General features: G+C 41.8%; 1 protein-coding gene across 1 annotated transcript in view; it reads left to right on the forward strand.

Annotated features, from left to right (window-relative positions):
• The first annotated feature begins 439 nt into the window (after positions 1 to 439).
• GABBR2 (gamma-aminobutyric acid type B receptor subunit 2) overlaps positions 440 to 27,202 on the forward strand; it is a 484,603-nt gene continuing 457,840 nt past the window's right edge. Inside the window, exon 1 of the mRNA XM_075024282.1 lies at positions 440 to 754. Coding sequence (XP_074880383.1) covers positions 440 to 754 — 315 coding nt within the window. The remainder of the gene's footprint in view (positions 755 to 27,202) is intronic.

The raw sequence follows: 27,202 nt of genomic DNA on the forward strand, positions 1-27,202 counted from the left end.
GGTCCCCCCGCTGCCTTGCTCTGCCGCCGGGGAGAGGAGGAGGAGGAGGAGAAGGAGGAGGAGGAGGAGGAGGGCGGCGGGGAGCAGCGTGTCTGTACGCGCGTGGTGGTGGTGGTGGTGGTGGGGGTTATTTATTTATTTATTGCTCCTGGTGGTTGCAGCTGGCAGACCTGGGAAGGAGTAGGCGCCATTGCCAGAAGGATTATTGCCAGGGGAGAGGAGGGGACGGGGAAAGAGAGAGGAGACCCCGAGGCTCCCGGGGAAGCGGAGAGAGGCGGCTCTTCTCCTCCCGCCCTGGCTTCTGCCGCCGAGGGATGCGCCCGGACTGAGAGGGGCTCGGCTCCCTTCCGCCGCTCGGTCCGTCCCCGTCCCCCCCCCCCTCCCCTTAGTCCTCCTCCTCCTCCTCCTCCTCCTCCTCCTCCTCCCCCCATCCAGCAGCATGCATCCCTCTCCGCGGAGACCGGCCGCTGCCACCTCCAACCCTGCCATGCTACTGCTGCTCCTGTGCCTGGGCTGGGCGCCGCCGGGCTGGGGCTGGCCGCGGGGCAGTTCCCGGGGGGCGGCCGGGCTGCCCCCCAACGCCACCACGCCGATCTCCATCATGGGCTTGATGCCGCTCAGCCAGTCCGAGGAGGACCAGAAAAGCAAGATCGGCCGGGGGGTGCTGCCCGCCGTGCAGCTGGCCATGGATCAGATCCGCAACGAGTCCCTCCTCAACCCTTATTTCCTGGACCTGCGGCTCTACGACACGGAGGTAGGGACCGCCGCCGAGACCCGCTCCCGGGCCGCTGCGGGTAACCGGGGCGCAAGGGCAAGCGCGGACGCCCGGGCCGGGGCTTGCGGCTGACCGGCGGGGCCGTCCTCCTCCTTCCCGGCCCGCCCGCCAGCTGTGCGGGGACCGACGGCGGAGGGAGAGGGAGCGGAGCCGGTGGGCCGTATCCTGCGCTTCGCCCCGCATGTAGCCGGAGCGGCTCGCCCCGCCGACCCGGGAGCTGCGGGGAGGGAAGGGAAAGCCCCTTGCCCCGGCGTGGCGGGGGTGGGCCCGGGGGTCGGCTGGGGATCCGCTGCCCTTGGCACGCACGTAACGCCGGCGGGGAAGGGGGGGAAGGCTGCCTGCCGCTGGCCCTCCCTCGCCCGGCAAAGCCGCGGCCGCATCCCTCTGCCAAGCCGCTGCCCGTGCAGCAACAGATGCACGCCGGCCGCTTGAACCCCGTCCCCCCCCGCGTCCCCCCTCCGCCCACACGCTGCCATCCCCGTGTAGCCCCGCCGGGACGCGAAGGACAAGCGGCCGTAGCTTGAGGAGGAGGAGGCGGGGAGGGTCCCCCCGTCTCGTCGTCGTGTCCCCCCCCACTCAACCTCTGTCGGGAGCGGCTGGGCGCCCACCCGGGGCGGGTGTGGGTACGCGGAGGTGGTCCCCGTCAAGAGTTAAATTTGCAGTTCCCTCTCCCCGCGGAGCAGGCGGCCGGCGATTTGGGGATGCCTGCGAGGTGCCCCGCTCCGGTGTGCGGAGGTCTGGGTTGGGAGAGGAGCAGTGCTGGGAAACATCTTTCCTTTAGCTGGGAGAAAGGGAGAGAGGGAAGGGCTTTGTTAAGTTGGTTCCCACCACCCCCGGCTGGATTTGGTTTTGGTCACAACTTCAATGACCGTCTGTGTGTGTGTGTTTGCGGAGGGCACCTGCTGGTTCAATATCGAGGCTTTCCTGAAGATGGCAGCCGTTTCTCGTGTAATGCTGGCGTCGGGGGCTCATTTCCAAGACAACCCCCGGTGAAGCGAGCGACTACTGAAAAATCTTCCTGGCTGTCATTTAAGGAAGACCCCTGTCTTCTCCTCTTCGGTTCTCAGGATCCCGGGGGGGGGGGGGGGGGGGGCAAGCCAAAGGCAGCACTGACAGGCTGTGCTGCTTCGTGACAGTGTCTCCGTCCCCCAAATTATTACAAAAGCCTCTCACTTCTGGGGTGGCTGCTTTTTATTGACATTCGTTTGTCATGGGATTTTTTTTTTTTTTCCAGACATCTCTGAGCAGAAATGCGTGGAGGGCAATATTGCTGAAGGTGTAATTTGGCGGGGGGGGGGAGCATGCTGCCGTCGTGTTGCGTTGTGTGAACAAGACTGAGGAGATACTGAAAGGGAATACCGGCAAGATCAGCCTAGAGTAGCTGTTTGTTTCCTTAAAAAAATGAATCTCGGGGAACTCTGCAATCATAATGAAAAGAATTATGGGGGATTTTCCGAATGGCATTACCTGTTTCATAAAGTGAGGTACTTGTTAGAAAAAAATCACAGTTCTCCTAATCCTGTTTTCATTACATTATTCTATTTCAATCCTTCCCTTGGGTGGGATTGTTACAAAAATAACACATGCATAGGAAGTAGAGAACCTTCGGCAAGATCTCTTCCTTCTTCATACAGTAACATAACAATCAGTAAGGTGCTGCACTTCATTGCAGTCAAAACATTTTGAAGGTCTTAATGCAGATTTTGGGTTCTGAACTAGGTAGTTAGCATTAAAATATTCAGGGAAAAAATGCCCTATTTGTTCTGGAATGAGCGTCAGTTTCTTAAAAATTGCATTTTTACTGTTTTGTACTCTAGGGACATAAAGAATCAGGGTCATGTTGCCAGCTTGCTGTGTAGCTTTGAATGCTTTTAAGCAATTAATAAATGGATGGTTATGGAATGCTAAGTCAGGCGAATGTATATATCTGGAGTACGGTTGGATCATTATTGCATGCTTAATAGTGACAAGTAAATAACTTAGTGTTCCTGAAGAGCGCTAGATTGCACCAAAACGGAATGGACTAATGGCTGGAATAGCCATTAAATACATAATGGCAGTGCAAACTTTTTTGCTCGGTTCAGACATTACCTTATTCCTTCAGTGCAGTTTACCGTAAGCAGAAGGGTAGATGAGATGGCTCATCATGCCCACTTGGTCCGCAGCCTATTTTCTGAGGTCGCCAATAAACAGATATGCCTGAAGGGCCTGGATCCTTATCATGGCATAATCACAGACCAGGGAGTAGTTCTCCCTCCCAGGGCTTCGCAGGTGGTGCTTGTGACATTGCTGGCTCTTGAAAAGAGAATGTGGAGCCTTGAACACATGGGATTTTTTAATAGCTTGAGAAATAATTGTAGTATGTTTATAATGCTTAGGCAATGTATGGCAGTGATTCAGAAACTCATATATTCTCCCTCACGACTTTCCAAAATCTCCCATTGTTGCAGCCTGATGTTTGTGTTGCAATTTTGCGTAAAAGCTCATGAAAAATAATAATGAAAATAAACATATTGGATTTTTTTTTTTTTTTAACTATGCATTCAGGTAGTTTTCTGTCAGGATCGAACTGAATATTTTAGTTTGCTTGATATTTCTGATTCATATAATGAAGCATTATAACGCCTTTACTTTCTGATCAGCTATCTGAAGAATTGCAGTGTGCCTTCTAAGTTAGACTGTTGTTTGTCAGCACTTGACTTTGAGCACGCGAGCAGCAGCTCTAGTGTTTTTCAAAGCACTTAAACTGAATTAAGCACTTAAGGACAATCCTTAGTCTATGTCTCAGCCAGTTCTGATTGTGTGAAGTACATCTTTGTTACAAAATATAACCAGAGGTTACAGCTAGTACATAAAAATGCAGAGGTTCTGTCATGAGTATTTTTGATGGTTAAATGTGTTTGGAGTGCGATCCTGATCCAGTTCGGTGAACTCTGTTTTGCTACCCCATGGGCATGTCTTTATGTAGGCTCAGTCAATAAAACAAAGCTCAGGTGCAAGCATTTGCAGAACTCTGGTCTAAGTTAGTGACTTTAATTTGTGCTGTTCATTTCAATGAGAGCGGGAGCAAACTCTAGATGAGACTCTCAGGCAAAATTTCATAATTACATTATTTTAGAAACTAGAGCATTTATAAAGTGATCATCTGTAAAGAGTCTCATCCAAAATCCATTGAAATTAATGGCAGTAATTCACTGATTCCAACAGCCCTTGGACCAGGTCCTAGAAGTTAAGGGTGCTTGATAGCTTATGGCTTTGGATCAATAACCATGATATAATATTTCTTCTTTTTCTTCTCCCTGTGATTGTAACTTTAGCTGGTTGAAAATGCAAGGAGATGTTTTGCAAAATAATGAAATAAAAAGCTCTACATACACTAGATGTAGTTCACAACTTCAAGTAAATCAGGAAAGATGATTTCTGCTTAAGCACCCTGACACACATCTGTTACAGGAAAAAAAAAAAAGCAGAATAAGCCTAAAATAAAGGAATTAAACATTCTGGTAGACAATATTATCAATTTCAACAGTATTTAATTTGCATCAGGCAAAAACTGACCATGCAGAAGCTAGAGGAAGAGGCATAGTGGAAGAAGAAAAGGGCTTAAATGGAAGTTGGATATGTGCCCTTCTGCATCTGGACATCTTCCCTCAAATATGGAATATATTGTCTCATTTCTTGTAGGAGCAGTGCTGCAAGCCATGCATAGACAGGCTGAATTTGTTTTGAATCTAACCACGTATAGTCAAGAAAGCTGGGTATGCAAGTTAGAATTCTGTCAGTTGTCAAGACTCACTTTGATCTTCAGAAACAAGCTGAAAAAAATATCTTTTACAAGTAAGTGGGGTATATTATCACAAAGAGGGAAGAATATTCATAGTATGGGGATGAGATTATTTCATTTTCTCCAACTACTACAAATAATTTGTGGTAATCCTGATATAATCTCATCTTCGTGTAATAATACACTCTAATACCTTTAAATAGCAGGTTGGCATAGTAGGGTGAGCTCTGGAAGATGCACAAGACTCCACAAAATCTGAAGGAAAATGTGAACTTACTGACATTGCATACATATTTGCCATCTCCTACTCTGTAATTAAGTAGTAAGTGCCTTGCCTAATTTATCTGACAAGAAGTTACTTTCTAGGTGTATTATAAGTAGACCTTCTCTTTATTTTCTTCTTTTACTAAAATATTATCTGTATTTTCAGTGAAACCCTCCTCCCTCAAAGTTCAAGAAAGTTGTACAGGCCGTGCACCAGTCTGGGACATTCCTACCAGTTACTCTAGGTTAAAAAAGACCCCGAGCCTCAAATAAAGATGCCTTTTCCAGAAGGTCCTGCCATGCATGGTGTCGACAAAGTCGACTCATACCTTGTTCCTGCAAGTGGAAGTAAGAGTCATATTTACTTTTACTAAGGATGGGGCCCATATTCTGGAAACAGGAGAGCAGGTTTGTGTCTCTGGTGAAAAATAAGGTGTCTATCGAGGAGCGTAGAGCTCTGATGGTCCTCAGAGTGGGACAAACAGCTACCGGTTGCTATCTGACAAACTCTGCCCTAACAGAATTGAGCAAGAGCATCCCCCCAGAAAGAAGTGCATACGATGTGTTAGTTAGGCCCTTTGTCTCAGGAGGCATAGATTCACATCACTCCGACAGCAGCTGGATTTGCACGGGGAAGTATGGTCTACCAAAGGCTGGTCGGGACTCTGGGGGTGAGCCCTGACACACTTGTGAGTGCTCTTGAGTACTAAAGTGTCTGGAGCCTTATTTTCATTTTTAAAGTAGTGCTCAGAATGGGACAGATAAGGTGTGGTCATGGTCCTCTCAGAGCAGCAGCAGCTGAATGCACAGGAGATGTCAGAGTCTAAAAGAGGGTCCACTTTACAGCAGATTGAGCTGGCAGACATTTGTTCTTGTATCGTCAGATGAGCTTGTGTCTGGCATATGTTGAAGTAGTTGGGTAATTTCTTACCTTTAAATATTACCAAGTGCTTGTGCTGTCTGATATATGCAAAGAGCGTAGCATTAAAATGCAGTACACTGCGTGTATGGATGATGATCACTGTCTACTCTGCTGGCGACGTTCTGCTTGGAAGGGACATATTTCTTTAAATAGTCAGTGTCCCCTTTGACTTTCGCGTAATATGGCTCCATTTGCCACATAACCTCTTTTTGCTTTAGAGTTTTGTAAACTTGGAGGGAATAATCGAAAAGTTAGGTGTTTATGTTAATTCTGTGCTGGCTTCTCTGCTGATGCTAAGATGTGGGTGGGGAGAGGAGAGAAATCATGTATTCACTGCACCCACTCCTCTGGGTGCAGATCCCAGACCTGCAGAATGTATATCCTCTAAATATCTCTGCAAAGAGATTAAAGCCAATGTATCATTTTCTGGCATATGTCTTGCAATTCAATGTATAACTTATCCTATGCATACTGCAAAACACACTGTTATGGAATCTTTTGGTTCAAATGCCAAACACGCTCCGTCAGCAGGGAAAAATTATTTTTTGAATAAATCCAGGAAGGAGTTTCCATTTACATTTGAATAAAGAAGGGGGAGGCCCTATCTTCTGATATGGTTATCAACCAGAGTGAATTACTCAAGTTTGTGGAAAAGATGGGGTGTAATATCGTGGTGATAACTGTGAAGAAAATATTTGCAATAGGAGAAAGGAGAGGAAGGATCTAGAAGAGAGAGATTTAATGGTGGCATTCACACAAACAATTGTCAGTGTAATATTTAGATTGTTTTAATTAAATACACGTAACTATTTGGGATGACAACATAAACAGCATCGCGTGTCAAGGCTACAAAGCACCGTCTCACATTAATGACCTGAGCATGATGAGGCATGCGTGTCTCAAGCTTTGTTCTCTGTTTTCAGTTTCATTGCTTTATGGACATTTTCATGGCATGTGGTGGAAGAACAGTGCATTTCAGCAAACTGCAGAAGCTGGGAGCCAAACAGCTCCTTCATGAAACTCAAGTGGAGGCCATTGCTCTCACAGAAAAGTTGATACTTTTCCTTAGGAAGGGTTGAACCATTGCATACAGAGGTCTGGCTTAGGGAATCAAGTGGTGGAAGTCAACAGAGGAAGACTCTCCGTGATCCATTTTGGCTCAAATAATTTTTGGAGCAGCTGGGGCTAGCAGAGAGGTACATTGAGACCAGTCAGCACGGGTGTGACTCAGTCCTGTGGAGGTGTGTGTTGATACGCAGCAGCCCCATATATCCCAGGAGCTCTATTTTAGGCCGTGGGATTCCAAACTGAGAGGGTACAGTGTACATACGTCACATGTTTTTGAGTTTATTTTTCTACTAGGAATCCTGGAACTAAATCAGTGACAGAGCCTGAAGCTTTTTAGGAGCCAGATGCACTGTTCTCTGATTTGTGGGTCTAGCTGAGCTAGAAATGAGATTTGCAGTACTTTTGTGGTCCCCTGGCTCCAGCATTAACGGAACAGTAGCCTAACTCCTGAAGGAAACTGGTTCAAGCACAGCATCACTCCGACTTAAGGAAGGCAGTGCCCCTAAGAATAGCTGGAATGTATTTTCAGTCATGCTGTGTCACCCCTTGCCATGCCACTGATGCTTATGGGATGTCTTCTTTGCAAGACAAAGATTCCTCTGTTTGCAGAGGATTTTGCCGTGGGTAAGATCTGCTGGATTTGGCGGCCGCTTGATAACTGCCTGCTGAGTGGAAATGGGACATACTGACTGGCAAACACTTTTTTTTTTTTCCTTGTGATGGAATAACCATGTAATCTCATTGCCAAGTCAGTGAGTGATGTCCAATTTGCGTGCCATTAGTTTTTCATTATCATCGGCCTTTAGGTCTGACAATTTTATCCATAGTGTTTTCCAAATAAGTATTCTTAAATGTGAAAATGAAAGCTAACATTAAAGGCAAATATCCACCTTCTCTCTGAAAATAATAGTCACAAAGAACCAAGAATATAAAGGCTAACTCAGCAGGGCTGTCCAAATTGTTCCTGAAGCTCCTGAGAGATGGAGGCCCAGATAATGGACTAATTACTTTAAAGTGAACATCGGGAGTTTGAGGGATAGGATTAGAAAACTTAGGTTTCCTACTATGGCCATGGTACTTCTCTTAAATAATTAACAAGTTCTAAGATGAGAGGACCATTAGGATTATCCAGCTCTTACAATATAGGCCATATATTTCACTTAGGGATTTCTGCCTGCTCCACTGTGAACTAGAATATGTACTTTAGAAAGCCCTTCGATCTTGTCTTCTGGATCCCCCCAAATCCTCCTCCCTGGAAAACTTTTCTCTGTGATTTGCTTGAAATCCCTTTAAAAGTCCCTTGCTATTTCCAGCTTAAACTCTGCTGACCCTGTAACCGCTGATGCTGTGAGAGTACCAGCTCTCAGCTTTTGCATATGCCGCTCTCCCTGCAATGCCTTCCCAGCTGCAGAACTGGGAAGTCACCAGCGAGGCGGGCTGTGCAGGGTGACCAAGGCTTTCTGACTTTTTTTATGGCTATCCAGGGGAATCCAGCCTTGTAGCAAGGTGTCTGATGGATTAGATCCTGCTGGAATCGGAAGTCTTCTTCCCTTTTAAAGATTGTCCCGGACCAGAAGTGAAAACCTTACTAGCTTGCTTCTTGGCAAGCTGGGTCTGCCGGATTCATGTGCTCCTTCACTGAGTAGCTGGTTCCGCAGAATATTTTTTGAATTCTTGTCTGAACCCCAATTCTTCTCTACATCCACCTTTTTTTGTCAGACCATTTTGCCGCAATCCCCATTAGAGGAGCTCATCCTGTCTGCCTGGTTAAGTTATTTCCAGAATCTCAGGTTTTTTGATACAGAATCACTACCATATATCTTTAAAAGAATATATGTGTTCAATCTTTTGTTTCCTCAAAGTAGTTATGTATTTTAATTTACCGTTTACCTATGGTAGGCCTCAGCTTCTGCTGCAGCCTCACTGAACTACAGAATTATGTGAAGATTCATACACACAATAGGTGTCTAAGTAACCATTTTACATCCAAAATCTCCAGGGAGAAGTAGTAAGAGGCCCCTTTTGGGATGTTAATTAACTTCCTTTCCACTGTTTACTGCTCCTGCTTTCACAGGGAATGTAGTGTTTTTCTAGCAAAGAACACGTATCTTTCTTTACAATTTTTACACTATATGAAGTGACAGTTTTTGACAGATTAACACTTAGTGTAGTACAAAATATATAACATTTTTCAAGCATTATGATTATCAGAAACGCACTCTCTTTATCTTAACAGCATCATATAGAGATATTTTAGTATACACATAGAGTATACAAATCTTAAACTCTGCATTTCTGTGGGGTCTTTCATATAATTTTAAAGTTCTGTAAAAGCACTTTAGGTTTTGCTTTCCCCTCTCCCCTGTGAATTCGGAGGGGCCTAAGTATTAATAATTGATAGGAGATTGACCGAGATAGAGAGCCAACTTTCTCTTTTTGTCCCTTCCACTTTCTCCCTTTCTAAAAATTGTAAGCAGGACCAAATTCCATGTTGTTGGTGAGAACCTAATCTGGAGGGATGTGCTAGTGGCAGGAAGACTTTATGCAATGTAGTAAAAGAAATTAAATAGCAATAGCTACCACTACGTAGAGAAAGTGATACAAAAAGTTTTGCATTCCAGATCTTTAAACTTAGCCAAGCTTCCCTCTGCTCCTCATTTCTTGCTGTGAAGAATGCTAATGGTATCAGCTCCAGATTGCTTCTTTTTTTTTTTAAAAAAAAAAAAGAGTTTCAAGTTAGGTCCCTGAACTGAAGATTTGCTTTCCAAAAGCACCGAGTGATTTGCATTTTCTGTCAACATCAGTGGGAATTGCTGAATGCTCAGCACTTTAGAAAGCCAGCCCACCTATGAAAATGCAACGTGCTTCTATGAGGAGGAGACCTAGAATTGCCACTTTTAATTAAGAACAAAGGCATTCATAGTTACTTGCTTTAAAGTTTCAAATTGCCTGGTGGAATAAAATGCTGATTTTGTTCAGCCTTTGGGATACAGATCCTTTCAGGATTGGTGTCAGTATTATCAGAATTAAATATCCTTTAGGATGAGATTATTGCATGTCACAGATCTTGTAGTTGAGAAATATGCAAGGTACAGGTATTTTTAAAAACCAGTCATTTGAAAAATAGTCATTTAGTAATTAACACGTATCTGGAAATGGTATGTTTGACCTTGGCAAAAATAACAGCTTGTATGATGTAAACAAAAGTAGTGACACAGTGGGAGTATTATGTCCCTAGGGCCTTGTTACTCAAGGCAGGTCTATACGGCTGGCACAATTATGTCACTGGTGGGTATCAGGAGGTGTTTTCTTAATGTCAGCAGAAGCCCTTAGTGCAGTTACAGCAGCAAACAGCTCTTTCTAACTGATCTAATAAAGGTTATTCCATTTAAAGGGGATAGTTTACTGAAGGGTAGAAAGTGTGTTTTCCTTGACCAATGAGTTCAAAAGTTTGGTATTATTAGAAATCTTTTTTTTCATCCATTATAGAGCAAGTTACAGATTAAGCCGCCTCTGAACATTAAACTAGATAGACTGAGCTGCTGCTTCCCCCCCCCCCAGCTTTTTATGCATTCCTGTGGCTTTCTTCTGAATCTTTTACAGTTTGTCATCTTCATTCTCAAAGTGCTGCCACTAGAATTTGATCTATTACTTCAGGAATAATCTCACTGATGCTGTATATACTAGTAATTTTATCTCTTTTCTTCAAGCCTTCTGCTCAGAATGGAGGAAATGAATTTGATCTTTGTGCTGCAATGCCAGGGAAGAGAGAAAGGAAGCAGAGATGAGATTTTCAGGCTACATATGAGGAGTGAGACACTAGGATTTGCAGCAAAAATAAATTTTCATTTGCCTTCTCCAGATGAATCTCACTAGCTACAAGCAAGTCTGGTCAGTCTTGATAGGGCAGTTGGAAGTAGATAGCCTGGTCATTTGGGTGATGCTGTGGGAGGTAAATAATTTTAGCTGAACAGCCAGCTACTTAAAAAGCTGGGACACGTTAGAACAGATGATAGTGTCTCAATATTGAAGCTGCTCTTGGCATAGGTGGAGGCTTGGTCTTGATGTAAGAACTGGAGTTGCCATCCAAAATAAATCATAATGGTTTCCAGTGCATTACCAAGGTTTCTTAGGATGTGTGAGTACTCTGTACTCTAGTTACACTGAGCGATTAAGCAGCAAGAGCAGAGACACGTGGGACAAGAGGGGTGAATGATAACCTACTTTGAAAAAACTAACATTTGAGGCTGGTATTAGAACATCCTATAAATGTTAATGGGTGTTACTCAAGCGGGAGGAAATTTTGTGTGGGAGGTGTGGGGTGACATATAGCTTAAATATATAGCCAGCCTCTAACACAGTTAGTACAGTCTATAATCAACTTTTTACATGAACTAATAACTCTTTAAGTGATTTATGGTTCAGAAATACTGATCAGGGGATTGAGAACTCAATTTAAAATGCCATAAAGGCAGAGGATAAAGTGGTAAGAAGGGCAACACAAAAGATTTCTCCTTTTGTCTTTGGAAACTACTGGCTATAGGCAATATATTTATGCCAGGTGTTTTGGGTTTTTTCTTTTTTAAAGTTCTCAGCCACTGTGCTCCTACGAGGGAGCACAATTTCCTCCTACAGTTTCCCTCTCTGAAAATTACTCAGTTTGTGCAGATCTCACAAAGGAGATGCCAGCAGTGAGTCATCTGGTCACCAGCTCTGTCCTAAGGCTTTCAGCTAGCTCTTGCAAAAGCAATAGTGATCCTTACTATGCTGAAGAACAATTATTTACCTTTGGTAAAGCCTCCCAAAATAGTAGGGAGGGCAGGGTTTGAAATGAAATGCCCTTCATTTTCTGACACTGAAATCAAGTTTCAAAATTAGTGCTATTTCAAGTAGTTGTGGAAATTCAGCTTCACATTTGAGAAATGTATAGAAGATGCAGTGAGTTGAATGATCAGATTAAGATTTCACAGTTATTATGCTTTGGTAGTAAATTCAGAGGGTGTTGAGTAAACTCAGTTGAAATACTTTATCTTCAGATGTGTGACAGGGGCATAACAATGCACTTTTGTAGGTATTAAGCCTCAGGAGATGTTATTCTAAATGGGAAAATTATACCTGTATGATTAATCACATGCGTGGCAAACATGGCTAGTTTCTTCATCAAAATGAAAATGTATGGGCATGTTTTGACACAAGTATTACAGGATTAATTAGCAATAAAAATACTATGTAAGAAACAATCATCTGTTTAGATAGTTAAATGTTTCTGTCAGGAAGCAGACTTTAAGGAAGCAAGTAACATGAGGCTGCACTAGTACATGATCTTGTTTGTTCCTTTGCCAGACATGGGTTAAATGCAGTAATGCAGAGGAGACCCAGAGGCAGCACAAGGAGAAAAAAAAGACCGGTCTAGGTTGAAGCCAGTCACGTATCTATAGAAGGAAGTGATGCTCCCTGAAATGTATGTCCTTAAAATCTACGTCCATCCATCGGGTGCTGAAAATTATTTCATAGCTTCTGATACACCATTTCTTTCTCATGAATTTAAAGCCATTGATTGGGCAATGGAGGTTGAATGAGGTGTGGTGGCAGATTTGTTTTTTGAACACAGAAGAGGATGTGGGATATTCAAACCACATCTTTTTGTTACCTAAGTATGAGCTAACGCTATGACTTGTGGAGCCCCATGTTCCTGCTTGGTGAAAAGATTTAGGCATAGGAAGAAGAGCAGTTCAGGGCACCTTAGCTGCTGAGGTTTGGCAGCATGAACACCTCCCGCTTTCCTCCTCTCCTCTCCCTTAGTGTAGTCAATGTTGAAATAATGCTGGTAAAGAAGGCTGGTCCAAGGACTATTCACCAACAAAATCCTGTTTAAGCCTCTAAGAAAGGTATTAAATGGGATTTAAGCAACATCTTGGCCTACACTGGCCCTCTGCTCAGGGAAGAATTTCATCCTGAGTTTAAAAAATGTTTAAAAAATACGTTTTCAATAATCACATTATAGAATCGTAAGACTAAGCAACAGAAAGTACCTATTAATTCATTGTATTAAATTGTTGCTATGCTGGACTGTGCTACCAGAGTGTGCTTCCTACTTAGTGTTGTGCCCAGCTAATGTGCTAAATTTCTCAGTCTAGGGAATTCGCATAATAAATTTTGACCCTGCTGCACTTGACTCGAGCATAGCCTTGTACAGGAAGAAAAACAGTATCTCCTTCCACACATGAAGGGCTCCGTACAGCCTTCTGCTTTCTGACTAGAGGCAATGGTGACGAAGAAAAGCAAGGGTTATGCAGCAGGTATTTCTATTTCACCTCGTGTTTGTGTCCAAGAATGCATGGAGAGGGATTATAATTGATTGGGCTCTTTTCTTGCCCACCCAGTTGCACAAGTGACTTGGCAGAAGAGTCACTGTGGAGAGTTAGTAATAAATTGAGCGTATCTCCTGCTTGGGGCTATTTGCTCTGCCCAAGGCAGACATTTGTTTCTTCTTTATTAAATATTATTTTGCTCTTTTTACTTTTATTTATCTATTTACTTCCATGCCCTCATGTCATGCAATATATAGTTTGTAATTATAAATTAGTATGTTTATAATTAGACTTTATTTGAGATTTTCTATAGAAGCTTTCTAGTTGCATGTCAGTTTCAGAATAATTTATTGACCTGGAACACTGTGTTTTGAAAATTAAAATTGAAAAAAACACCCTTACTTTCTGCAGCAAACTAATACTTAGTTTTGAAATGTCAACTATTCACAAAATAAATTGCCAAGCTCTGAACATATAATTTCAAATTTGATTTATACCAAATTAAACTTCCGCCTGTGAGCCCTTCCATTTGTTTTCCTTTCAGATTATTGAGTCATGAAAACCTTTGAGGTTTTGGGTTTCCATCCCAGCTTGGCACAGGGCATTTCTTTTGAAATCTTGAATTTCCACAAGATGGCAAAACAATTTGCTATTCAGCTGCATGTGTAATGAGACTGCGCTGAAAATCGGAGCTTTTTTCTTCTTGGACAAACAAGTCTCTCCCAGGCCAGATGTTCTTCCTCTCCCTATCCATGGGCTTGGCTCTTGCATTTTCCCTCCCTTGCCCACAACAGCATCCTGGTAGGTGTGGGGGGGCTTTCTGTGTGTGGGGAGAGCTGGCTGCTTGAATGGAAGGAAGGGATCACCCAGGTGGCTGCTTACAGGGGAGCAAAGTGGGGTTGCTGCTGTGAAGGGGGCACGGAGGAATGTGCTTGTCTGAGAGGGGAGGTAGGCTGCGAGTGCTGGGGAACAGAGGCGCAGGTTCTCCTCTGGTGCGGTGGTCCCGTATATATTTCCTTCTCACACTGGTGAGTTTTGATTATCCTCCAGCAAAGGTGATTTTCTCCAGCATTACTACTTTGTCTGCATTTCTGCCTGCACAGCATCCGTTCCATTCCGTAGCCTGGCACATTACTTGGAAAACTGCAAATAGTGTGATGAAATGACTTGGTTAGCTACGACAATATGTGAAATGCCTGTCAAAGGCTATGTGACCATACATGGGAGGAACAGGCCTGACTTTTGTATATGCTCACAATTAGCATTGATTTTAAGGGAAGCATGGGGTTTCTGAGAAAAGCAGAATCAGGCAGAGGATATACAACTTTGAGCTGATGCAGCTTTTGCCCTAGAAGTATATAAAATATTATCAATACTCAAGACTGCCTATTCTCTGTATGGTCTGTATGAAGCCAATTGAAAATGTGATCTGTGCAAGATAAACCAAACGGAAGCAATCTTCTGACCCAAGTGTGTACAGATTGCTGCAAATACAAGTTCAGCATGCAGCTGCTTCGATCAGTCCCTAGAATATCTATTTTCAAAGGAATCATACTAGTTTGTTTATTGATTTGTCACCTATGGATGAATATTTCTGCTACGGAAATGTTTAAAATGACACATGTTTAAAATTAGACTTGGCAGAGCAATTTGCCTAGAGATTATTCTTGTGAAGTATTGATTCACAGCACTGCTGTGAGCTGGATTACTGTCCAAATTGGAAAAGCCAGTCGAAGAGAGGTCTTTATCCTTTAATAACAATTAGCTCCTTTCTTAGAGGGACACAGCTGACTGAAGCAAAGGAAAGCTGCAAAATGTCGGGCAACCAGGGAATCTAAGGCCTGCTCTTCAGGGATGTGGGCTGCAGGGGAAGGGAAGGAAAAAAGAGAAAAGCACCAAGAAAGATGGTTTTCTGGAACTGGAAACTAGACACACTGGTGCTATTTGTGTTACTAATAATCAGGTGCTCTGAGGAACGGAATCGCACTCGCCTCTCTCTTCTTGGGCTTTCACCTGCCAGCTGCCTGATTGATCGGAGGAACCTAACGGCAGGCGTGTTGCCCGCTGTCCATTTAGCCTTGAAACATTTATACAAGCATTCGTGGATGTTGAAGAACTATGAACTCCAGGTGCCATTCTACGACACGCAGGTAAATGGACGTAGGTGTAGAGCTATGTAATGTTTGAGCCTCCTCTGTAAGCACACTTTTGAAAGCTTGCAGCTGAATCCTTTCCTGGCGAAACCGGCTCCGCTGAAATACAGCAAATGTGGCTGTCCAGAAAAGTTTGGTCTGTTGGGTGGATGCCTGATTGTGATGGGGATCTTGCGGTGCAATCGTGCCCTGCTGGTGCTAGAAGCGGGAATAAAGAGTGTGCCAATTAGGAGAGATGGCGAATGCCGATGGCTCTTCAGGTGTTTCTGAGGTACCCAGAAAGCATTCCTCAAATCTATGGCTTGCTGAATTGCTCTGTTCTTCTGCACTGTCTTCTGCGTCTTGCTCTTCCTGCTTGCTTGCTGGTTCGGGAAAAATTAAGGGCTGATACAAGAGGTGAGGATTCTGAGGAGACAGATATAAAGAGTATTGAGATAACATCTGTCATCGTAATACTTTCAAATTTGAGAAAAGCTGTGGTTTTTACTTTTTCTTCTAGGACTGAGATACATCTTTATCTTCTGTGCAGAAATTAAATGGAGACAATTAATTTCTAAGGCCTGTCTTTTAAGCTGGCCAAAACAACTGTGACAAAATTAAAAGGAGAGACTCGCACATCAGGGTGGTCTGGGACTGTAAACCTGTTCCTAAGGAGATTTTCACTGATTTGAACTTCTGTCTCCTGCATCGGAGGCGTGTTGTGGAGCAGATGCCCTCAGACTCATCCACACTTACGTGCATATGTGCATACAGGCTCCATATAGAGTAGTAAACTGCTTACTATTTTGAAGTTGCAAAGTGGTGCATCTAAACGTATTTGCTTATCTATAAACCTTTAATCATGGACTATACTGTTATGATTCAGTTATTAAAATTTGACATTATTATACCAATAACAGTTGCACTGCATTATATAATGGGAAGAAGGTATTATATGTCTTTTTGAAACTCTAGAAAATTATCCAAGGGAGAAATTCTAATGTAATTTTAATTGTGCATTTGGTTCATAAGCAGTTATGTATAATTCTTGAAGTACTTAACATATAACAAACATGATCCCATATGCTATAAAGTTACTTGAGGATAGCTTCCATGTTTAATAATGTAACACAAATGTATCAACTACATATACTCACTAAGAACATGCCTGTCTTATAAATTACTTTTAATACAATTCACTCATTTATTCGTTTATAAGTTCCTACTGGAAATATAATTGTAGATAAGCAGTCCTGAGAAATGCGTACATCTTAGTTTCTCACGTAAAAGGATGGAGATGTGCAGTAACATTTCACCTTAAATAACTGGAAAGTATGTAGATGTGAATTTAAGTGGGCAGCAATTAAAACCTACTGGATTTGCTCAGATTCAATGCTTTTAATCCTGTTTCATTTGGTCTGGGGGGGTGTAGGTGGATGTTTATTTGTTAATTGTGTTTGCATACTTTCCAGTTCTAGGAGCAACTCCAAACTATTTTTGTCCACGTACATGTTCAATAGATTTGAATTGCTGAACTTCAGCTCTGTCGCACTGACCTCTCCAATTTGAATTGAAATATTGAAGTAATCTGTAATTATCTTAGTGAAACAAACCCTGGAAAAAGACATGTCATGGTGACTTGTAAGAGATTAGCAAAATGTGGGGCATTGAGATTTCTGATTTTTCTTCCTGGTTCTGAGAGTAGAGCACACACTCTCGAGTTTTAAGTACTGATTACAGACAAGCTACAGAGGTCCTTGGATTTAATCATTTCTCAGGGACAGTATGGGTGCGAGAGATCTGTTTATTAATGATGTGAGCCCAGATCTGACATATGTGACCTTATACAACCTTTTGATTAACTTTCTTTTAAGTAGAAAATACAGATGTTTGGCTCTTTGGATGTGACATCTCTCGGGACTGGGACAGATAATTGACTTTTTGGCATAGTTAGCGAGGAAGAGAGAAGAGAGAAGTTAAATCCAAAAATATTTGTGCTGCTTTTGCTGAAATAAGAAATGGAAAGAAATCATGTCACCCAATATATGACGTTGCACAGGGCTTGAATGGAGTTGTAGCTTCTTTCATGAGCACAAGGGAGCAAGGTCACACTCTGTCCTGTGCCCTTGGGGTTTTGAATCCACATGCTCTGCCTCCCATGAGAGAGCACTGCCCTACTGCATGGTAGGGTGTTCTGGGGAGGGTTCTCAGTCTTTTGCTTTGCTACTGTTCTATTTAAACTAATTAAGCTGTCACTACTCCAGAATGCGAATGGTAACTACGAGGCAAAGGGAGCACTCTTGCAAGAACTGTCTGAGTTCTTTGTGTTAAATGAAGTTGTTTCAGCAGGAGCCTTTGGGAAAACTTTCTTCAGCAGAGTACTTTGTAATTTGGTGGCTTTGGCACTGAGCTGAGAACTGAATGCTTTCTTTGACAGATTTCTTTCAGGTCTCCTATGATTTAACATGCATTTCCTAATTACCCTGTTGTCAATTGCTTGGAAGTGGGAATCCCTTAAACACTCATGATGTAGCACTTCCACGTTAAAAAATGCTTAAATATTCACTGAGAATGAAGAGCAAGTGAGTGAGAATGATCTTCTAGTTTGGTAGATGGCTGCTTATCCCTCAAATGGTACATCTATGTCTGCAATGTTTATTTATTTATACCAGAAGGACAGTGTTAACAGGATGGATACGTCCCTCTTTTCCAGCTACCCCAAGCAAGGGCATCTTGGAGAGGGGTGTGATGTGTTTCCCCCCTCTAACTAACTGAAGCAGGGCTGAACTTGGGTTGTAGGGAGAGCCCTCATCCTTGAAGTGTTGGACAAAGGGTGTGGGAAGGCAGAAAAACTGCTCCTGCAGGTTTGTGAATCCAACCATGGAGCAGCTTTTTAGTATAGTAGGGGAAATTATGCCCTTGAGATTTTTACCCATGGGGGTGGGCAGCCAGGTATAATTGAGCTGTCTGTGTATCACTTTATTTCTGTCTTTCACCATATGGCTGACATCTGGAGGCTCTCCTTCTCCGCCATCCTCAGGGTCACCGGGCTGGTGGATTCTTACAGGCTTAGGCAAATCTAAAAATAGTTTTACTGGTGGATAAAGAACAATATTTTGGTCCTTCAAAGTTACTGTTATTCCTCTGTTCTTACCTAGTTTTCTGTGAGTTAATGGCCAATACAAGGACTGTGAAGCGAGTGCTTTGATTAGCGATGATGTTAAAAGGAAACGTTCACATGCTGTAACTGGGACGTGGCTTGAGTATACAAATAGACTTAACTCTACCACTGGGATTTTCTGAGTAGTGCTGATTTGCACTCAGATTGCTTGTTGACACTTGGCTGAGTCTATCCTAATGTGTATCATCCCTAACGGGGGTGATACAACATGTCCCAGTCTGACTTGAAGGCTGGTTGTCTTTTCTTTGGTAATAAACTGGTTCCTTTGTAATGGAATGACACAGCAACATGATAGCTGTGTGTCAGCTTATTTAAGGCAGACCTTTAGGTGCTTATTAAAAAAAAAACAAACCCAAACAGCAATGGAACAGTCACTGAAAGTGACATTGATAAGCAAATTATTTCTACAGTGCAAATTTCAAGGCATGCTTGTTTTCTTATCCTACCTAAATAAGAAAAAAATTTCTGCTTCAGGCTCAAGATGCAGTAAACTGAAGCATTGCTGAATCAATTTTTTTGATTGTATGTGTACAGGAATTGCTGCTTAAAAGCAAGTAAAAAAATAGACATTTTGCAATGGCTTTAACACACAACATCACTTATTGATTAGAGTATTATATCATGAACAAGAAAAAATACCTATTTGTTTTCATGTGTGCAACTCATTGCATATGATCTGTACCTCCAGCTTGTACGTTCACGTCTTCTGAGATGCTCTATGAAACCATCTGCCAGGACAGGCATAGGAAACAAAAGCATCATGTCATTCATGTTTGGTAAAGACTTGACATTTTGGAAACTTGTGAATTGGTGTCCTAAAAAGTTATTAGAGGGCCATGTGTTTCGTAAGTCAGTTCTTGACATCTAACATTCACATGAGCAAGGTATTGTATTTTGCCTCTTAGAGAATACAGTTTCTCAATACAGTATCGTAGGCATGAAAATTGTGAACCATAAAATACTTGTCAAATGCTAATTTTAGCTTTCCTAAACTGCCGTATCGCTATCCCTATTATTAGAACTGTCTAACTGAAAACAAGAAGAAAAGGTGTTCTGTTAGCTATGGTTCCCCCCCACAAAAAAAAGTCTCTATTATGATTCCTGGCAATAGCTCTTTGTTTTCTAAATCCTATATTTAAGAAAAAGAGTAAGTAGACGAGCCTGGCTAAATTCCTTATAAGCTATTCTTGTGAACTGCCACGAAAGGTATCCAGTTTCAGTTTTATTCTAATGTTTCACTTTGCAGTGCAGCAGAGGTTCAGAGATGTACAAAGGGTACACAACAGTTGCCTTACGTTAACCCTTTCTAAGGTTTATTTGAGCTAATTCTCATACAGCAAAAAGAAATGTGGTCTTTCCTACCTTTTGGCCCCAAAGTCTTTATTTAAGGCAGACTCATTCTTTATTCAGACTTAGTCTTTATTCATTGATGTAATTCTAACTTTTAACTCTATCTTCTTAGTGTCACCATTTCTTTCAGGCCTTTGCAGTTGCTCGGTGTAATGCTCCTTATATATATGGATGGTGTATAAGCAGACATCTGATGTGAGAAAAACGATTTGGGCTTGGCATTTTTTGTTTTCCTGTTACTGCTTCTGAGCCATAAGGAATTTGAGCAGAGGAGTTGGTTGATGGATCCAGTGAGGGCTGACAACCCAGGAGAGGGGTTTGGCACTGTCAAGCCGGGGGTGTTTCCAGACACGTCCAGGGCAGGAGAGCTCTCTGCTAGGACCGGGCTTCATCTGACCTGGGTTTGGGGGTCTGGGCTGGGGATATCTCCCTTCAGCTCGTGTGGCGATGTTTCCTGTGCCGTCAAGGAGTAGGCACTTCTATGTGGAAAAATTCATCTGACCTATTTTAGGTGACTATTTTAAGATAAAAAGAATTGTATCCTAGAGAAAGCTTATTTCTCTCTGTGAAGTATAAAGGGAGCCTCAGCTGGCTAGTATAGATGTACATGTCTCCTACGTGGAGACCTGTATTGCGTCAGCTAGAGCCTACCCTAGATGTCTCTGGGAATTTTAATGTAAAAAGCTGTAGTAACAATGCGTTTCCATCACTCACTTCCCACCACCCTCACTTCATCTTTATCGGTTACAAAAAAAATCCTTCTTTGGTCTCTCACATCTAGCCAGAAAACCTGGAAACCAGGTCAGCAAAGCCGTATTGTGTGCTGGGAACTGGGGTGGTAGCAGCACTGCGGTCAGGAGTGAGGACTGGGAAGCTCTGGACTGTGAAATCACATTACTATCAGGAAGCCTTAATTTCAAAAGCCAAAGGAAGGATAGTTTAGATAGTCTTGACATAATTTTTGAAATTACATACACTTACATTTTCCTTTCAGAATTAATTTCAATTGAGATGGCAGAGACTTTTGAAATATATTAAACAAACTATATTTGAACAAAATTTAAAAAAAAGACAAAATTTAAATTACTGTTTTTATGAAGATTAAACATTTCAGTCAACACAAAATGGATTATTTCCAAAATTTTCATGGAGAAATTCAATGTTTGGGATTTTCTGTTCCTAATAAAATGAAAACCCCTTGCAAAATTCTTCACAAAATCACTTGCTCCTGTTCGCCACCTGCCTGCTCACGTCTCCTCATGGATGTTTTTCTTGTGTGAAATTCTACACAGATACTATATTATGTAATCTTTATTGTAAAAGTTTCATAAAATGCCTCTTTTTGGATTCTAAAATGGAAAATGGAGATCCGTCAGAATAATCAGATTCTGGAAGTATTAGTCCATTTAACTACACTTTGTTTAGGGCAACTTCAGTGCAAGTTCTTATACTGGTGTGTTGTGTTTGAATGAATCCAGTCTCTGGTGAATACTATTGCTCTTGGAGCAATTTACATGATTTTGGTTTGTGACTTGTGCAGTCAGCCTCTAAAGAAATACCACCAGTGTTGTCTTCATTCTGCTGTCATTCCTACACACATCTTGCAATTTTCTTAGCTTTCACTGTAAAGCAGTGATAAAACAATGCAGGGACCTGTTTTGCTGCTGAAGACAAGGAATTAAAAAACAATAAAAATTGTTAAGTTCTAGATTATTTGCAGCTAGGCTGAAGTGTGGCAGCCTCACGAAGTACTCCGAGAATGGTGAACTGCTGGACAACTAATACAGCATCCAGAGATGTAAACAAGGGTTTATTTCAAAGTAGGTGAGAGGTGGTCAGACAACTTGACAGATTTGAGTAGTTCCACTGAAAGATTAAAAATTTTGGTTTTGCATCACAATTAAAATTTATTCATTTTTTTGCATAGGCAATCTTTTAAAATAAAAATGTCTTTCACTTTCGAGTGCCATCTGTCCATTTCAGATACCAACAGATACCATACCATTAGAAGCATTTTCTTGTTTGACACTGAGGCACAGTAAATATTTTAAACATACAGAAGGAATCTGGAATAAAAAAAGGAATGAAGTGCTGTTTTCTGAGGCTGTTCACAACCAGTTCTTCTGGTTATTCTCCAAATTTTCTATGTTCATCATAGTCTGAGTACTCAGTCCTGCTGTCCATGTCCTCCATCCGTGGCTCATATCCTTGATTCCCGCTGCAGGGGTCGTCTTGCTCACAGTTAGCGTACGCATTATCTGGGCTCACATCTTTACTGCTCCAGAGCTCTTTTCTCCTGCCCATGACCACTGACTCTGAGTGCTCTGTGCTTTCTCATCTGCCCACAGTAAGTGGGAGAGGCAGGGATCCAAGAGAGAGGAGTCATCAACAGGAGGCTGATGAAATGTTGTGAAGATGAAGTAGGCGTTTCACAGGGTTTTAAAAAGAGAAGGAAGAGGAAAAAGTGTCACCCCAATATCTTATGAGCAATTTCCAAGCACAGGAATCCTTTAGGAGTGCATGGCTGGGTACCATCTAAACCGCAAGAAACTTAAAGACCCAACTGTTGTGAACAGACTGAGGTATTTGAAGAAGTGGGGTTTGAAGCTGTAGTGAGGGATGTTAACTCCAGAGGTGTTTAGCAACAGGAGGAAGAGAGAAATGTGGTTTTATTCACATTTTTGTTCGGATTTGACTTCTTGTTGCTGAGTGGTTCCAGTATTGCTATGGTACTTTACTGAGTGTATTTCATAGATTGCAGGCTTGAATGGAAAATTTTCTGAAAATGATGTTAAATGCATCATTTAAGGAAAATCATGAGGTTTTTGTGATTTTTCTCAGTCTGGTGATTAACTGGTGTCCACATAAATATTTGTTCATTTTTACTATTGTCATGGTTTAAGCCCAGCCGACAATGAAGCACCACGAGGCTGCTCGCTCGCTCCTCCCCCCACAATGGGATGGGGAGGAGAAAATATAAAGAAATGCTCATGGATCGAGACAAGGACAGGGAGGGATCACTCACCACTTATGGTCACGGGCAAAAGACAAGCTCAACTTGGGGGAAAAACAATTTAATTTACTACCAATCAAATCAAAACAAGATAATGAGAAGTAAAACCAAATCTTAAAACACCTTCCCCCCACCCCTCCCTTCTTCCCAGGCTTAACTTTACACACAATTTTCTGTCTCTCCTTCCCCCCAGCAGCGCAGGGGGACAGGGAATGGGGTTGGGTCAGTTCCTCACACGTTGTCTCTGCCGCTTCTTCCTCCTCAGGGGAAGGACTCCTCACTCTTCCCCTGCTCCAGCGTGGGGTCCCTCCCACGGGAGACAGTCCTCCACCAACTTCTCCAAGGTGAGTCCTTCCCATGGGCTGCAGTTCTTCACGAACTGCTTCAGTGTGGGTCCTTTCCACAGGCTGCAGTCCTTCAGTCACAGACTGCTCCAGCCACCCCTGTAGCCCCCTCCCTGCTACCAAAACCCCACCACACAAACCCCAACCAACTGTGAAGGCAGGGACATTGAGTCGCATTCACCATTTTGTTCCAATGATGTTCCAATTCTGAACCAACACTAATATAAAATAAGAATTCCTCAACACATAAGAAAACTCACATGAAGATCTGATAGGTAGCTGGAATTGGTTTATAATATTTATGTGATACCTGTTAAATTATTAAAACCATACTGATACAAGCAATCCTGTAGGTACTTGTATTACAATTGGAAAAATACTCTTGATCTGATTCTCATTTACACAAAGGACTGTTTTCCTGAATCCTGACAAGGTAAAGGTGCCTTAAAAAGGTCTGATCTTTAAGTCTACATAGACAGAAACCACAGCCACAGCCAGAAGAATGAACTTCAATGTAAACTTCTCTCCACAAGACTTGAAAAACAGTATTAATAAAGTAGGACATTTAACCTGTGGGGTGGGTGGAAATGCAATGATAAGATACAAAAGTCAGAGGGTCATTTGTCTTAAGTCTGGTGTGCTGGTAGCTGCAGTCAAAGCAGTGCTATAGTACAGGCATGCTTTTAAGCCAAGTGAAGTGCCAAGCCTTTATCCTTGGGACTAAGATCTATTTATTAAGAGGTTGTATGGAGAACTTTCTATATGGGAAAACATAGGAGGAATTGGCAGGAATATTGGAAAGCCTCTCCTTTGTAGCACAACCAAACAGCAGAGAAAAATGGATGACTGAAAAGCAAAACAAACTGTAGGCCTTGAAACGCACACTTGCATGTAGATATTAGTATATCAATAATAGTTTTGATAAAGTAATCTTGGCAATGATGGGCGTGGTGGTAGAAGTGTTAGTAGGCTGAGCGTGGTGTGCTTATAACAAGAACTGCTAGTTCTTTGTTTCTAAATTTTGTTGTTACTGCTGTCTGTCCTAACTTGGTCAAAACCTACTAGTAGATTAATTTGCAAAATATGGTAATCTTCACTTCATTAGCCCAAACTTCCATGGACCACTTACTCTATCCATCAAGTGATTCCTATGTCAGGTTCACCAGTCTCCCTCAGAACTGTAATTTATCTTCTTGAAAGATGTGCAATTTTTATTCAGAGTTTTCCAAGGGTGAAGAATTTACTGCATTTTTTGCAAAGTTGTACCAATAGGCAATTTCACATGTTATTTCTGGTTAAACTTTGCTGATTTCATATTTCAGTTGTAAGATATATAATGCCATCTCTGTTAGATTTAAGATCATACTGTCATCTCTGTATACTGATTGTGGATCATGTTCATTTCACCACTTACTGTCGGCCGTGATCATAAACAAAGTGCTTTTATTTTCTTGTTGCAAGGCAGAATTTCCAGGAGTTACTGAATTAGCTTTCTGGAGGGAGAAGAGAAGAATATCACCATTCTCCATTCCCCTACTTGACTCCTACTTCATCCTCACACTGTAGAAGCATGGTTCCCATAGCAATTGGCTCTGCTGTTCCTACTGACATGCTGAGGTCCAAAGAACAAGAGGGATACATATCTGATACAGGAAAAGACCCCTATTTATGTTTAAATTGTATACAAAGGTAAAAGTGTCTCTAGAAACTTTGACATGCCCTTGAGTTGTCAGCACATAGAGAACACTTACTCTCGCTTCTTGGAATAATGCTGAGATACAGACTGTCTTCATAAAGTACAAGGAGTTTAAACTGTCATTGTTTCAGTCTGAATTTTCTTGATAGAACCACAGTATGACCTTTTCTGCTTGAGATAAATTTGAAACCCATCTCCCTGATGACAAAAAACCTCATTAACATGAGAAACAGGATATTTTAAGATTTTACAGTGTTTCACATATCAGTGAAAGATTGTTAATCTTTATTTACAGAACATTGCATATATAAATATGCAGTTCTCTCAATAGAAATGATACAACAGACATGTTGCATACTTTGACTTTAAGCTTACCTAAAAAGCCTGTATGTGTAAATATATGTACCTATGTAGTAGTATAGGAGAAGGTGTGGGATTGTGGATAGTTCTGAATACAAAATCCAAATGACTTGTTTTCTTGCTTTGGGTTTCATGTCTCCTTATGCTTTATAGACATTTCTTTAAATCTCTGGAAGAGAGCTACTAATAAAATTAACCAATTTGAAATGATGGTATTTCTAAAGTTCTCTTTAATTTAAAGAACTACTTTCTAATACACTTAACTTGTAGGGCTTTCTGCCTTGATCGTTATCAAGACTACTTTCATTCTTACTTTTATCTAAGTACTGCTAGTTTAGCCTTAAAAGTTCCTAAATACTTCCTCTCCCTTCTTAAGACCTGATCCATAACCAGGATCCATATGTATGGATAGCACTCATCAAAGCTGAACTGAACTGAGTGATGATGGATACACAGATGATGTCTGATTCATCACACCTATTTTTAGATATATGTGTCTGAGCTGGTCAGCCTTTATAGTCAAGACATTTAGATGTCTGCTTTAGGAGGAGATGCGTCCTGTCCGAAAAGAGTCTGTTTCTTTCCACTGTCTATAAAACTAACCTAGCATATTTAGCATAACTGTCTAAGTTTGATCAAATGAATCACACTATGTATCTGGGCATATGGATAGGGCTTTGTTGTTTGTACTCTTCAGATACATGAAGATCATCAGCTTGTTGACCAGCTGCTTTGCAAAGCTGTGCATTTATAGTTTTCTTAGTCTTCCCTGTTCATAAACTGATCTTCTCTTAATCCAGGAAATACCTTCAAGTCTGTGTGTATGGTAGTGGAGTGCCTGGATGGCACCTAGTTTTTTACATGAGAGACCATCCATTTAGTGTCTGAGAATTAAACCCACTAATGGAAATACATCTTTGCATCCGAGGGACTGCCACCCTCCAGCATCTGCCTATGTTACCCAATATGTGTTCTCTTTACCTCCACTGTAGATTTCATGTTTGTCTAATTTTCTGCTTCCAGTGCTGCTTCTAGCACTGTGTTCAAATTTGTTTTTGTTATTGAGTATCTTCATTTTGCAGGATGCTTTTGTTAATTAAAGCTTCAAAAATTTAATCTCTTTTGTTATTTTCTAAACATACTGCTAAACCAAGTTCCTTGCTATTATTTCCTTGTCTTCATTAGTATTCTCAGTAACACCCAGTTTAATAGCATCAGCAAATTTCCAGCAAATTAACCAGTTGTTTATTCCTTCCATATAAAAATCGAAATGTTAAACGGGACTGTTTTGACACTGATCCTTTGACAGTCTAATCATTATCACCTTTCCCAAACTTAGCAATTAGTTGGTTATCATCACTGTGGTACTTCAGCCACAGTTCAGACTTTCCTGTCACACATATGCAATCATATGTAATTAATTTGGTGAGATAATATAAAATGATATGCTAAATTTCAAATAGTCTAAGTGAGTTCAAGTTTAGTTTTCAATTAAAATTCCCACTCAGTGGGCAGATGCATCAGGGAAGCAAATACATTAAAATCAAAGTGCAATGCATAACAAATGAAATGGAAAATAGTGGATATAACATTATAAACAGACATTAGATAAGTCAGTGATACATCTATATATGAGCTGTACTCTACTCCAATGTAAATGTGAATACAGGAGTAATAGGAGGGGTTCAGAGGTGGGTGATGAGGCTGGTCAGAGGCCTGCAGATGCTTCAGTCAGAAAAGACACTTGCACACCTGAGATCCGATCGAATCCCCATGCTGCCTGATTTGAAAGAGGAGGTCAGTCCCAAGTATCACATTCCAGGAGACTTACTCAACTGAGTTCCCCCCCAAAAAACCCCCATCAAACTTTTTTTTTTTACTGTTACATTTTACTTGGGTTAATTAAATATTCGTTGGCCCAGACATCACAAGTAGAACCCCATGACTGTGGTTTCTGGCTTCACTGGAGTATCCACATAGATTCTCAGTGTTGCCTGTCTTA

The sequence above is a fragment of the Buteo buteo genome, chromosome 3 (assembly GCF_964188355.1).
Source record: "Buteo buteo chromosome 3, bButBut1.hap1.1, whole genome shotgun sequence".
Lineage (NCBI taxonomy): Eukaryota > Metazoa > Chordata > Aves > Accipitriformes > Accipitridae > Buteo > Buteo buteo.